This window comes from Chelonia mydas, chromosome 5 (genome assembly GCF_015237465.2).
Source record: "Chelonia mydas isolate rCheMyd1 chromosome 5, rCheMyd1.pri.v2, whole genome shotgun sequence".
NCBI lineage: Eukaryota > Metazoa > Chordata > Testudines > Cheloniidae > Chelonia > Chelonia mydas.
This window is the reverse complement of record NC_051245.2, coordinates 23,359,242-23,373,249: the sequence shown is the minus strand read 5'-3', so window position 1 is coordinate 23,373,249 and position 14,008 is coordinate 23,359,242. Positions and strand designations below refer to the sequence as shown.

The window sequence follows — 14,008 nt, the reverse complement described above, 5'->3', positions numbered from 1 at the left end:
TGCTACACTTTAGGAAAGAGGTGGACAAATTGGAGAGTGTCCAGAGGAGAGCAACAAAAATGATAAAAAGTTTAGAAAAGCTGACCTATAAGGAAAAGTTAAAAAATCTGGGCATGTTTAGTCTTGAGAAAACAAAACTTGAGGGGGACCTGATAAGTCTTCAAATATGCTAAGGACTGTTATAAAGAGGATATTAATCAATTGTTCTCCATGTCCACTGAAGGTAGGACAAGAAGTAATGGACTTAATCTGCCGCAAGCGATACTTAGGTTAGTTATTAGGAAAAACCTTCTAACTATAAGGGTAGTTAAGCTCTGGAATAGGTTACCTAGGGAGATTATTAGGTTCCCATCACTGGAGGTTTTTAAGGACAGATTAGATAAACACCTGTCAGAGTTTTTCTAGTTTTACTTAATCTTGCCTTAGCACATGGGGCTGGACTCGATGACTTTTCAACGTGCTTTCCAATTCTACATTTCTATGATTCTGTACCCTGGCCACTGGTGTTTCTACCATCATGCCACCTCAACCTGCTTTGAACAGGGTTAGATGAACCAGTGGTTAAACTGCCAATTGTCAATCTTCACTAGCACCATTGCTTGCACCTGTAGAGCTAGAGAAATGTGGGGAAATTTCAGAAAAACCTCAGCATAGCTACAGTCACTGAGGACCAAATTGTGCCTGTGGGTGTGGGAGGAAGGTAGAAGGAGTATTCTTCTCCCTTTGCATAAGTGCCAGGCACAACTGCAGACCCTGAACTCATTAGAACACAGGGACTGTTCCCCAAGTAATATGCTGAATGGAATGGCACAGAATGGTCCCATGGCCTTTCACAGATCTTTCTGTACTAGGCCGTAGAGTGTGCCCTTCAACTGGCATACTGGACTGATAAAGAAAATAAGTTACAACCTACACAGGTTTCCTCATAAAGTATTAACAAAGTATTCATGCAATTCCATTAATTTGGCATCCGTTCTTCATGAATCCACGCTACAAAAAACAGAACAGGAGGGCTAGCTCAGCACGCTAATGGGGCATTTATTGGCAAATTGAGAGAATGCCGTTTTGGCTCCATTTCCTATTCAGCAGGTTTTAGGAAACTATCCACACTCCTCCTTCCCCTTCTGGTTCTCCTCGTAGGGCGTAAGGGAGCAGAAGAATCTAGAAAACTAAGAATAAGGTAGGGACTTAGGCAGAACGTTTACAAAATATGCTGACTGACAGTGATTGAAGCAAAGAGTATGTAGAGGAGTTTGAAACACAGGTTAGCTTCTGGAGTTGGAGGAGGCTGAAGGACATTACATGAAAATGCAGCTCTGGGAGACTGAGAGCAACCAAAGTGAGCGGGCCAGGCATGTTTTGGGTGGTGACCTTTTAAGTCTCTGACATTTCTTAAACTTCGTGTGGGGATTGTGCAAACAGGACTTTAAAATAGTGTGCTCTAAGACTTTCTGTGCAATGGAATGATCCCACTTTGAGATGCTGCCTTTATCATTTAATCTGTATCATTTCTGTCCACCTTGGGTGACATTCACTATGTACAGTATGTAGGAAAGTATTACAAATCTCCCTTCCGTGAAGAACTCCCCCCTAGTAAAAATCAAAATGCTTATTTCTAGGGGAAAACTTTGTTGTTGATTTTGATAAGAACATTGATTTTTATAGATAGATGCACGTTTGGTAATGATGTGTATGAATATGTGGAGGAGAATCAAGAGATAGGGACTGAAAATTGACTATTTATTTTGCAGTGTACAGTTACGTGTGGCGGTGGGGTACGGACTCGTAAAATCAGTTGTGCCAAAAACAATGATGAACCGTGTGATATGTTCAAGAGACCAAATGCTAAGGCTCTGTGTGGCCTCCAGCAGTGTCCTTCCACCAGACGACTATTGATACCCCCAGTGAAACCCAACAGAGGAAAGATCATAATCAGGAAGACAGCAGTTAATCCCAAAAGAGGCCCATCAGGCAGAATACCCATCCCTAAACTGAGCCAAAAATACCAGACAACAACAAAAATACCTGAGTCCCAAAGCACAACTGCTTTAGACTCTACTTCCTCCAGTCCTGTCCACTCTTCCAAAAAGGACAACATGGAAAAAAGAACATTACAAAATAATTCTAACAGATCAAATAATGATTATAATTATCCCTTTGTGTTTAATGGAAACAGGTCACGCCAAGATAGTACTGTCAGTAATAGTTCAAGTATTGAAAATATAAGAAAAGTCAAAAATGTGTCTAACATGGATATGGACTCTGCTTCAGAAGAGGGCGTTGTTCAGACAGGAGGTGCTAGTTGCACCACCTCATTAACCAGAAGTCCAGAAGTAAATCCAGGCTATGATTATTTAACTGAAGAGTCTGACAATACTGATTGGTCCATAGAAGGCAATGACAAACCCAGTGACATCCCTAGTGACAAAGGCGAAAGCAGTCCTGCAATCAAAACCAGGAGCAAAACTCCAAACATCAGGTCTCATGTCATTACGACTCCCAAAATGTCACCAACATTTTATCAACATGAATCTTCTACCCAGTCTACTAGTAGCATAGCAGCAGAAAGACTGTCATCTTCAACAGCAGTGAACCTAAAAAGTATCCGTGTGCAAATAGATACACCTGTCACAGAAAAGGCCACCACAGAACGGCCTGTTACAATAAAGCCAGCAATGTTTGATAACGTATCAAGAGTCCAGTTTGAAAATGGAACAGAAATGGAACCCTCTGACGAGATAGATCATACCCAAAGCACAAAATCTCCAAGTCTTGAAGATGCTCCAAAGAACCACAGTACAGTTTCTGAGGGGAAATTATCCAATGCCACAGAACTGGATTATGCAAGAATCTCCAATATTTTGCATGGTGATGTGTACTGGATAGTGGGGAACTGGAGTGAGGTAAGTGATTTGTAACTCATAAGATGTGGAGACTTAACTCATTAGTCTGATGCTGTGTGCAATTCTGGTCTCTCGTGTTTAAGAAAGATGAATTCAAACTGGAACAGATGCAGAGAAGGGCTACTAAGATGATCAGATGACTGGACAACCTACCTTATGAGAGGAGACTTAAGGAGCTTGGCTTGTTTAGTTTAACCAAATGAAAGATGAGGGAAGATATGATTGGTCTCTATAAATACATCAGAAGGATAAACACTAGGGAGGGAGTGGAGTTATTTAAGTTAAGGCCTAGTGCTGGCATAAGAACAAATGAATATAAACTGGCCATCAATACCTTTAGGCTTGAAATTAGTTGAAGGTTTTGAACCATCAGATGAGTGAAGGTCTGGAACAGACTTCCAAGGGGAGTAGTGGGGGCAAAAAACGCGACTTGATAACCTCATCATACCATCCTCTCAATAAACTTATCTACAATGGCATATGGCCGATGTGTTTGCTATTAGCAAATATCTCCAACGACTAGAGAAGGGAAACTAAATGGGGAGGGCTCTTTCCCAGCTGTCTGGCTGGTGGTTCTACCCACATGCTCCGGGTCTAACTGATCACCATATTTGGGGTCAGAAAGGAATTTCCCCCCCCCTTTTTTTTTTTGCATCAGTTGATGTCAGTATTTTCAAACAATGGTGCCTGAAGTATGTCACCTACATTAAGATTTGGGCACCTGAACCCACACCTCTCACTGACTGTTTTTAGCACGGATCAGCTACAGTTCGGGCAGCGACAGTGGAAACTTCCTCATGTTGGCCTGCCATTGTGCTTCAGCCTTGATATAGAAGGAGCACTTTTAGCAGTGAGCAAGTAATTCTAGCTTCCTGTCAACTCAGTCTTGGGACTCTCTGCAAGGTGCAAAATTTGGCTTTTTGGTGGGCGATGAGGACTCATGTCCCCTGGAAACTGGACTGGGATGACCAAATTCATTCCATGTAGGACACCAAAGATGCAACATGATGGAGATTTTTGGTCACTATTGCAATTTGTCATCTTTATAATCAGCCGCATCTTCCTGTTTAGTTATTCAGTAGTTACAAATTTTTCAGCATCAAACAATCAATTCTAATTGTTAATTATCTCCTTCAGTCACCAGCAGTATTGGCAATCGAGAGGAGAAATAGAGTGGAGGGTAGGCATGTTGACAACTGACCCTAGAAAAACAGAAGTTGGAGGTCCAATGAAGGGCTGAACAATTACAAAAGAAATGCTGGGCTGCCCTTACAGATTTGGAATGGCTAGTTAAGTGGGAGGAGTTTGCCAGAGAAGAATAGTGCCATAGGCGCCAACTCCATGGGTGCTCCAAGGCTGAAGCACCCACGGGGAAAAATTAGTAGGTGCTCTGCACCCACTGTCAGCCAAGCTCCCCGCCCCCCCCAACCCACCTCCTCCTCCTCCGCCCCCCATGAGTGTGCCGCATCCCTGCTCCTCCACTTACCTCCCAGCCACCACCAAACAGCTGTTTGGTGACGTAGCAAGCTCTGGGAGGAAGGAGGGAGGAGCGGGAACGTGGCACACTCAGGAGAGGAGGTGGGGAAGAAGCAGGGCTGAGGTAGGGATTTGGGGAAGGAGTTGGAATAGGGGCAGGGAGGCGGCAGAGTTGGGGTGGGGACTTTGGGGAAGGGTTTGGAATGGGGGCCGGGCAGGGGTGGAAAGAGGCGGGGCAGGGCCTCATGGAAGGGGTGGAGTGGGGGCAGGATCGGGGACAGAGTGGGGGGGTCGAGCACCCAGGGAAAAGCGGGGAAGTCAGCGCCTGTGGTGCATGCTATAAATCAGAAGATTGTTCCTTTTCATTTTCATAGCCAAGCAAAAGAACTATATGTAATGTTAACTGAGGCAGCTTCTGTAACTTGAAATCTGCCTCCTGAATATCCTGACCTTTTGCAAGGCAGGCCAATCATTATGGAATCAGGACAATGAAAAAGTCATCCACAAGAGGATCTTTGTGTTAAGCAATATGAAAAAGCTGGAAAACCACTGCACTGTTCGCCATGCCCGAAAAGTTAATGCTGCTTCTGGGTGGGCAGCAGGTACTTCATTCCATGCCCATCTCTGAGCATTACCTTTTGTTAATTGCTCTCTGCAGTGAATATGATTGACATTTCAAATCACATGCAACTTCTGGTTTCATTCATTTCCTGCTCTCATAGTTGTCAAATGATTTATTAATCTGCAACTGACTTCTGCGTTTCATCTCTTAACTGTACAGTGTTCTACCACCTGTGGTGTGGGGGCTTTTTGGAGACATGTGGAATGTAACAGTAAGAATGAATCTGACTGTCAGCACATTAAAAAACCTGACCCTGCAAGAAGATGTCATCTCCGTCCATGTGCTAACTGGAAAACAGGATCGTGGAGCAAGGTAACATCATTCAGCACTATGTATGTTAGCAGTAAATTAACTAACTTCAGAAACCATGCAGTTTTATACTTAGATTTAAAATGTCTCACTATTTAAAATAATAATTTACTGAGTGAATGCACACATGATTCCTGGTTGATCTTTCAGCATTCATTTGATAATTTCCTTGCTGGCTTATTTACAGCTAATTTCATTTTGTGTTTATGGTCTGGGTAACCTTTGCTAAACATATGTTGCAAATTCTGTTCTCTCTTAATTGCGGAACTTGGGGGACATGTTGGTTACATCTTGCATGTAGAAATATAGCAATGATCACTTCTTGTATTTTACAACGTATTTCACAGAGATCTCATGAGGCAAAACTACCACCTGCTGTATGCATGCTTTCTCTCATTTTTCTTGTGTCTGCAGTGGCATTTCCCGACTATTTTAATCTCATTATCCCCTTGCTACAAACTTCACTATCATCCTGAACTAATGCCCATCAAAGTCAATGGAGTTGATTAAAGTGGATATAGGAATAGGCCCTAAAATACTTGTAACCTTGCTGCCTGAACTTCAGAGAAATCATTGCCTTCTTTCAGGAACTGAAGGAAAATGTAGCTGAGAGAATGGTTATCCATTGTATTTTGTAGAGTCATAGCCTGTTCCCGTTACACACATTGTCTCTTGTCAGATTATATATGACTCCTAAAGGTAATATGCAAATTAAAATGACTGGGATTTATCCCTTTTTGCAGTTTTAAGATGTCTGAGGAAGGCCTGAAATTTTTTGGTGATGGTATATAAGTTCATTATTTTATGTCTCTAGTCAGTCAAAAAATGCCACCATAACTTCCATGCTGTTCCCCAAACCCCTAACAATGTGTTGAATCTGCAATATGCAATAATACCAATTAAACAAAATAAAAGAAAGCTAGATCCCAAACTCTTTCCCTTGGTTCCGTTCACAGGAACTGACATGGCCATTGGAGCAGGGCTAGGTCCATGGACAGGAAGTTTTCGAGAAAGGTTGAATCCCTATTCTTAATGCGATATGAAAATTGTACCATATCAGTGAGCACCTCAACTGATAAGTGATTTGTGTGTGAAATTCACCCTGTGCAGAAAGTCCACATAAGGCCAATACACCACTTATGCCTGGTCTACGTTACACAGTTAGGCTGACGTAAGGCAGCTTACATTGACCTAATTATGTCACTGTACACACTAGTGCCTTGTCCTACCAATGTAAGTGCCCTACTTTAGCCACATCATAACTCCACCTCCATGAGGGACATAGGGCTTATGTCTGTGTGTAGACACTGCATTACTTATATCGGCTGTTGGCTGTCTTGTCAGTTTCACAGCTTCCATGAGAGCCATGAAATTGCCAAGAAAGCTGGGCAGCTAGAGCCAGCTGTCCCCGGCTCCCCACTCCCAGCTGGGCTGCTGCCCGGAGGCTCCCACTCAGGGAGGCGAAAAGCCCAGGCAGCTGGCCCTCACTTCTGGGGGGCAGCTGGGTTCTAGGCAGGGAGATGTGCGGAGGGCTCTCAGCCGCCCACACTGTCCCTCTTCAGTCCTTGGAAGTGCTCCTGGTGAGGACACGCACCACCTACAGAAGGAGGGTGGTGTGGACTGCAGTGGCTGTAAGTCGACCTAACATAGGTCAACTTACGGCTGTAGTGTAGACATGCCCTCAGTCTTACGAGAGCCTTCAAGTCCTCTGTGCAGGGGTGAATTTCACCCTTTTTTCCCCTCCATAAATGTCACTGGTTCTGTGACAAGTGAATTATGTTTATATGACAGAAAGAAACTAAAAATCAAGGCTAGTGATAAAGTACTGTAACCAAGAGACATTTTAGGGATTATGAGACATGTTATGTGGCTAATTTGAGGTAAAAATCTCTTCGTAAGAAAAATTCCTGCCATATTAGCCACCCTGTTATTTTTTGGAATCTAGTGCTACAAACCAAATTACTCTCTCATATATAAAAATACGTTTTTGGGGGGTGCTATGTGTTTGCTATGTGGATTTTTGAGAGTGGTGGTTATTATTCTCATTACTCGTTGTTGTTATTATTATTATTATTATTATTTATTATTAGAAACATTTATAAAGAACCCATCACAATAATATTGCTGCATTTCACTGCAGGGCAGTATAAAAAAGGCTAGTTTAAATCAGTTTTTTTTAAAGGCGTATGCTTCATTGTTTTGGGACTTGAACCTACAAGTTTCTAGGAGTTTAATGTAAGGTACCAGAGCAGTGGTCCATCCTGCCTCCAGCATTTACCAGTGTTACCAGACATTCCAGAGGAACATGTAGTATCCCCACAATGCCCTTGTTTTTCATTACATGATGGTGGGAATTTCCTCCAAACCCTGAATGGTGATTGGCTTATTTCTTACTTGATAAACAAAGCAGTTTAGAATCTATTGCATGTTTAATTGTGGGGATGGTTTTTATGATGTATTATTACTCTCTTATTATGAGACTTTTTGGAACCAACTGTCAGGGCTTCTTAATTAACAAGGCATTTGTATTACTGGTGGATGTTTCAAACATTCCAGTGATGGTAGGGAAATAATTTTGGCACATTCAGATCTGTTGCAATGAGAAACAGTTTTTCATCCTGATGATACATTGCTCCTAAGAAGAACAGGAAATTCCAGTCATGTTTCATGAGGCAAACATTTGCATTCATCCCCCTGAATGTGGAAATGTTAGCCTGTCAGAGGTCTGTGGTTTAAAGATGTGCTTCTTTCTATTCTGTGCACAGTGCTCTACAAACTGCGGTGGTGGTTTCAGAACCCGTGATGTTCACTGTACTGATGTTCGTGATAAGCGAATTCTACGGCCTTTTCACTGCCAATTATTAGAACATAAACCACAACTGAGCATTAGCTGTAATACAGAGCCCTGCTTGGAATGGCGTGTGGAGCCTTGGAATGAGGTATTGGCCTATAAAACAAGCAATTAGAGTGAGCCAATAACTGTCAATTATTAAAGTGACTATTATTGCTCATGCTATTATGTGAATTTACTCTCAAAGGACGAGATGCAGCTATTATCTAATCACAGGATCTGCAGCTTCTGCTTATGATCTCAGATCACTTATAATAAATGTAAACCACATCTGAGATACTCATAAATCGGCATACCCTTACAGGATCTGGGTATATATTGTATGTCTACACTGCATAGTAAACCCTGGCTCAGATTCAGGTTTAAACAGAACTCCCCCCCCTCCCCCCCCCCCCCACACACGGCCTTTTGACACACATCAGAAACCTCTCAGGATGCAGGCCTGTAGACACATCCAGGGGTATGGGTCTGAGCCCATATCCCGTTCTGGGACTGATCCAAACCAACTCATTTTGCAGCCTGGATGTAGTGGAAGTCCAGGTTGCCAGGCTTGTGTTTGGAGAGTCTGCCAAGGTTATCCCATAATTCCTTAGACTTGTGTGACCTAGCCCTTCTATACCCAAACTTCCTACTCTGTTCCCAGGAATGGGAAGCACCCTCCTGGGTCTAATACAGCTGTTTTGCATTTAACCTTTCCTTTCCACATGGACTGCTCAACTCTGTCTTGCGTTAGCGATGGCCATCACTAAGAAGAAGCCCCACATCCAGCATGCTGCTAGCTGGCCAGAGGAACACAGCGGGATTCTGGTAAATCTGTGGTATGAGGAGAGCAAGGCCTATGATTTGCGGAAGTGCACAAGAAATGAGCATATGTATGCAAGAATCTTCAAGGGTCTGTCTACATTGCACAGTTAGCCTCTGTCTGTGGAACTTGGCTTGTGGACTCCGTTTACAAGCATGTGCTTGAGTGTCTGCACTGCATTGTAAACATGGGTTCACCATTGCTGCACTCGGGTCTTGCAGCCATGCTAATTCGTCCATACTGCATTACACAGACCTTCTGACTCGGATCTGTAGTTTGACCTGCATCCACACTGCAAAATGACAGGGTTTGGACCCGAGTCATAATGGAACTCTGGCTATGACCCACCCCCGAGCAGGGACCTATGACCTGGCTCCAGAGTGCTTGCTCACATGAATCAGACTGGTCTTTGTGTGGCTGGAAATGGGACTTGGGCTCAAACTTGAGTCAGAGCCCAGGTTTAGTGTGCAGTATGGACATACCCTGAGAGGCTGGTAGCATTGGGGATTCACCAGGCCACCAATCAATGCCAGGAGCAGGTCAAGCATCTCAAGACTGCCTATCAAACCAAGGATGAGAACCACACCTTAGGGAACTCCCTGGTTACTTGCCTCCTCTGTGAGGAATTTGATCAGGTGCTGGGAACCATGCCAAGCACACAGCCTCCAGTGGTGCATGACAATCTCCTGAGCAGGAATGGCATGCTTATAACCCCAGAAGCTCAGGCAGCATCGGAGGAGAGTCTGCAGCCGCCAGACCAAAACCCTAAAGTAATGCTGCTGCTGAGGCCATTCCCGGATCAGACTACGCTGCTGGAGCAGCTACATCACATCCTGGGTCCATATTCGGAGGACCTGTTTGGGGACAGCTCAGGGGAACAGCCCATAGTTGAAGCAGCAGTACAACAAGCTCTGGAGCTGGAGGTTGGTATGTTTCGGCTGCCATTTTATGTTATTAATATTAAGAGTGGGAGGGACTTCAGGATTACTCTCTATAAAATTATTTATTCCAAGCAGGGCATTGTAGTGTGCTCCCACTGGGGGCATAAGCTGCACCATTTCTCTAGCGCCTCAGCATCATGTGCAATTCAAAACGGAAATGGAATAAAAAGTTAAGCAATTAGCATTAATGTTTTACTAGGTACATGCTTACTGTTAGAAAGATGGCTGGGGTATGAAACTTTTATGGAGCTTACATTACTTTTCCTGCAAGTACAGCACAGTTTATAACTCAGTCACATCAAACCATCTGCCTCAGTAGAAGTGTCCTTGGCCACCTGTATTGTTAGCCCAAATGGTAGTGGAGGATGTATTTAGTACACTCCAAATGGTAGTGGTGGATGTTCTTGGTCCCAGTGCAGGAATGCAGGATGCTTGTAAGGAAGCTATAATGTGTCTTCATCGTGAATCAGTCTTTCGATTTTTTTTTCATTTTCACCCATTTCTGGCTGGTGATGCATGTGAACTTCTCAAGGAATAGGAATTCCAGACAGCCAGTTAAATTCAGGAGGGCCCCTTCTGCAGCTTAGGAGCCCTCTCCATTCGTAAATGTGTTGGTCATTCATCAGATGCTAAAAAATCACCTTCACATCACACCTCACCCACCTTGTCTCATGATTTGTTATTGACAAATCCGTGTTGACTGTTACTTATAAACTTATTATCTGCTAGGTGCCTACAAATTGATTTTTTGTTTATTTGCTCTTTATCTTTTTGGGTACCAAAGTTAAGCTGACTGATCTATAGTTCCCTGGGTCATCTTTATTCCCCTTATTATAGATCTGTACTATATTTGTCCTTTTCCTCTCCTCTGGGATCTCTTTCATCCTCCATGAGTTCTCAGAGATCTCTTCAGCCAGTTCCTGTAGTATTCTAGAATGTATTTCACCAGGCCCTGACAACTTGAAGATATCTAACTTGTCTAAATAATTCTTAACTTGTTCTTTCCCTAGTCTAACCACAGAGCCTATCCCATTTATACCGATGTTCACTATGTTAGCCATCTGATCACAGCTAACCTTTCTGGTGAAAACTGAAACAAAAAAGGCATTTAATACTTCAGACATTGCTACATTTTCTATTATTGTCTTTCCCTCCTTATTGAGTAATGGGCCTATTCTGTCATTGGTCTTTCTCTTACTTCTAATGTATTTGTAAAATGTTTTCTTGTTACCCTTTATATCCCTAGCTAGTTTAACCGCATGGTGGGCCGTAGCCTTTCTAATTTTGTCCCTGCATGCTTGTGGGGTTTTTTGTTTTTTATATATTAATACTTCATAAGTTGACTTAATTTTCACTATTTGTATGACTATTTTTTGAGTTTTAGGTCACTGAAGATCTCCTGGTTAAGCCATGATGGTATCTTACCATACTTCCTATCTTTCCTACGCATTGGGATAGGTTGCTCTGGTGACCTTAATAACATCTCCTTAAACTGCCAACTCTCATGAACTCTTTTTTCCCTTTGACTTGCTTCCCATGGGATTTTACCTACTAATTCTCGGAGTCTTCTAAAGTCTGCCTTCTTCAAGTCCCTTGTCTTTATTCTGCTGCTTTCCCTCCTACCATTCCTTAGAATCATGAGCGCTATCATCTCATGATTACTTTCACCCACCTTCTGCCTTCCACTTTCAAATTCTCAACCAGTTCCTATTTGTCAGAATCAAATCTAAAACAGCCTCTCCCCTAGTCGCTTTCTCCACCTTCTGTAACACAAAGTTGTCTCCAGTGCACTCCAAGAACTTGTTGGATAACCTGTGCCCTGCTGTGTTATTTTCCCAACAAATATCTGGGTGGTTGAAGTTCCCCATCAGCACCAAGTCCTGTGTTTTCAATGATTTTGTTAGTTGTTTTTAAAAAGTCTCATCCACGTTTTCTTCCTAGTTAGGTGGTCTGTAGTAAAGTCCTACCATGACATCACCTTTGTTCTTTACCCCTTGTATCCCTACCCAGAGACTTTCAACAGATCTGCCTCTCACTTCTATCTCAGCCTTAGTGCAAGTGTATATATGTTTGATATCAAAGACATCACCTTCTCCCTTTTCCCCTGGCCTCCTCTTCCTGAACAAGCTATACTTTTCTATATCCATATTCCAGTCATATGAATTATATGAAGTTTCTATGACACCAATGATTTCATCATTATGATTATTCACTGCTATTTTTAGTTCTTTCTGTTTATTCCCCATACTACTTACATTAATATACAGACATCTAAGATGTTCATTAGAGTTCCCATCTATATTCCCTCTTGTTGTTCTATCTCTCTGCTATTATTGCCCATATTCCTCCCAGATTTCAACCCTCCACCCAGGTCTCCAAGTTCTGGACTCACCTGTGGGATTTTGTCTCCTGATCCCATCAAACCTAGTTTAAAGCCACCTCACTAGGTTAAAAGAAAAGGAGTACTTGTGGCACCTTAGAGACTAACCAATTTATTTGAGCATAAGCTTTCGTGAGCTACAGCTCACTTCATCGGATGCATACTGTGGAAAGTGTAGAAGATCTTTTTATACACACAAAGCATGAAAAAATACCTCCCCCCACCCCACTCTATTTTTTCATGCTTTGTGTGTATAAAAAGATCTTCTACACTTTCCACAGTATGCATCCGATGAAGTGAGCTGTAGCTCACGAAAGCTTATGCTCAAATAAATTGGTTAGTCTCTAAGGTGCCACAAGTACTCCTTTTCTTTTTGCTAATACAGACTAACACGGCTGTTACTCTGAAACCTCACTAGGTTAGTCTGTATCCAAAGATACTCCTCCCCTTCTTTCATACATGGACCCCATGTCTGCTCAGCAGTTCTTCTCAGAACAGCATCCCATTGTTGAAGAAGCTGAAGCCCTCCTGGTGGTACCATCCATGCAGCCATTCATTCATCTCCAGGATGTCTCTCTCTGCCTGGGCCCCTACCCTTGATGGGAAGGATCGATGAGAACACAACCTGTATCCTCAACTCCTTCATCCTCACTGCCAGAGCCCTGCAGTCACTTCTGATCTGCTTAGGGTCATATCGTGCAGCATCACTCATGCCCACTTGAATGAGCAGCATGGGATAGTAATCAGAGGGCCGGATGATCCTCTGCAGTCCTCTGTAATATCCCGGATACTGGCCCCTGGCAGGCAGCCCACCTCCCGGGATGCCTGGTCAGGTCGGCAGATGGATGCTTCCGTCCCCCTTAGAAGGGAGTCATGTCATCAACCACCACCACCCTTTGTTTCCTCTTGCAAGTGGTACATGGCTTTTCGGATCCTTCTCAGCCTAGCCACCTCCTCCTATAGCTCTCCCACCTGCTTCCTTGGCACCTCTCACACTGGATGGTCTCCCTAACATGGCTTTCTATGACTGGGAAATGCAGGCCACAGTCTCTGCAAATCCACACCAGGACCTGGGTACAGGCATCCATGGTTGGGTTCTCTGTCTGCACACAGGTACAGGTGGAGGAGCTAGGAGCAGTGTTGGCACTGGCGATGTAAATTTTCTGAACCATGTTGATTTTATTCTTGTTCCCTCCTACAAACTCCTTCTCAAACTCCCCTGTTTGCTAGTGCCCCTTGGTCACTTAGCATCAGGTTTATAAGGCTTTTGCTCCTAGCTCAACACAGTAATCAAGAATGATCAAGGATCAAAGGACTAGAGCCTTGCTAGTGCACACTCAGCTAATAGCTAGTAGGCCTCTGATCCCACACTCCCACACAGTCCCCAAACACACAGTTCCCAACAGACCACACTGTAAAATTTAAACAAGCCAAAAGAAAAATTAAATTAAACTGAAAAAAGAAAAGGAGTACTTGTGGCACCTTAGAGACTAACAAATTTATTAGAGCATAAGCTTTTGTGAGCTACAGCTCACTTCATCGGATGCTTGTACTAAAAATGTTGAGGTATATTGGATAGTCAAATCCTGATAGGAGGGATCAGATAGAACAGTTGTATTTTCAAAGGCAGGAATAGGGGAAATCACTTGATTTCCAATTGAGGTAAACTGCTTAAGAGTAAAACAGAAGTTTGGATCTGTGACCTGACATTCCAAGGAACCATG

The 14,008-nt window shown here is 43.2% G+C and overlaps 1 protein-coding gene across 3 annotated transcripts in view; it reads left to right on the top strand.

Moving 5' to 3' along the window:
* Positions 1 to 14,008, top strand: part of ADAMTS12 (ADAM metallopeptidase with thrombospondin type 1 motif 12) — a 313,276-nt gene that overhangs the window by 275,986 nt on the left and 23,282 nt on the right. For 2 of the 3 annotated variants that reach the window (XM_043547279.1, XM_007068846.4), the window contains exons 19-21: positions 1,752 to 2,903; positions 5,161 to 5,313; positions 8,076 to 8,249. In XM_043547279.1, the coding sequence (XP_043403214.1) occupies positions 1,752 to 2,903; positions 5,161 to 5,313; positions 8,076 to 8,249 (1,479 nt within the window). The remainder of the gene's footprint in view (positions 1 to 1,751; positions 2,904 to 5,160; positions 5,314 to 8,075; positions 8,250 to 14,008) is intronic. The other variant, XM_027831000.3, reaches the window with a different exon arrangement.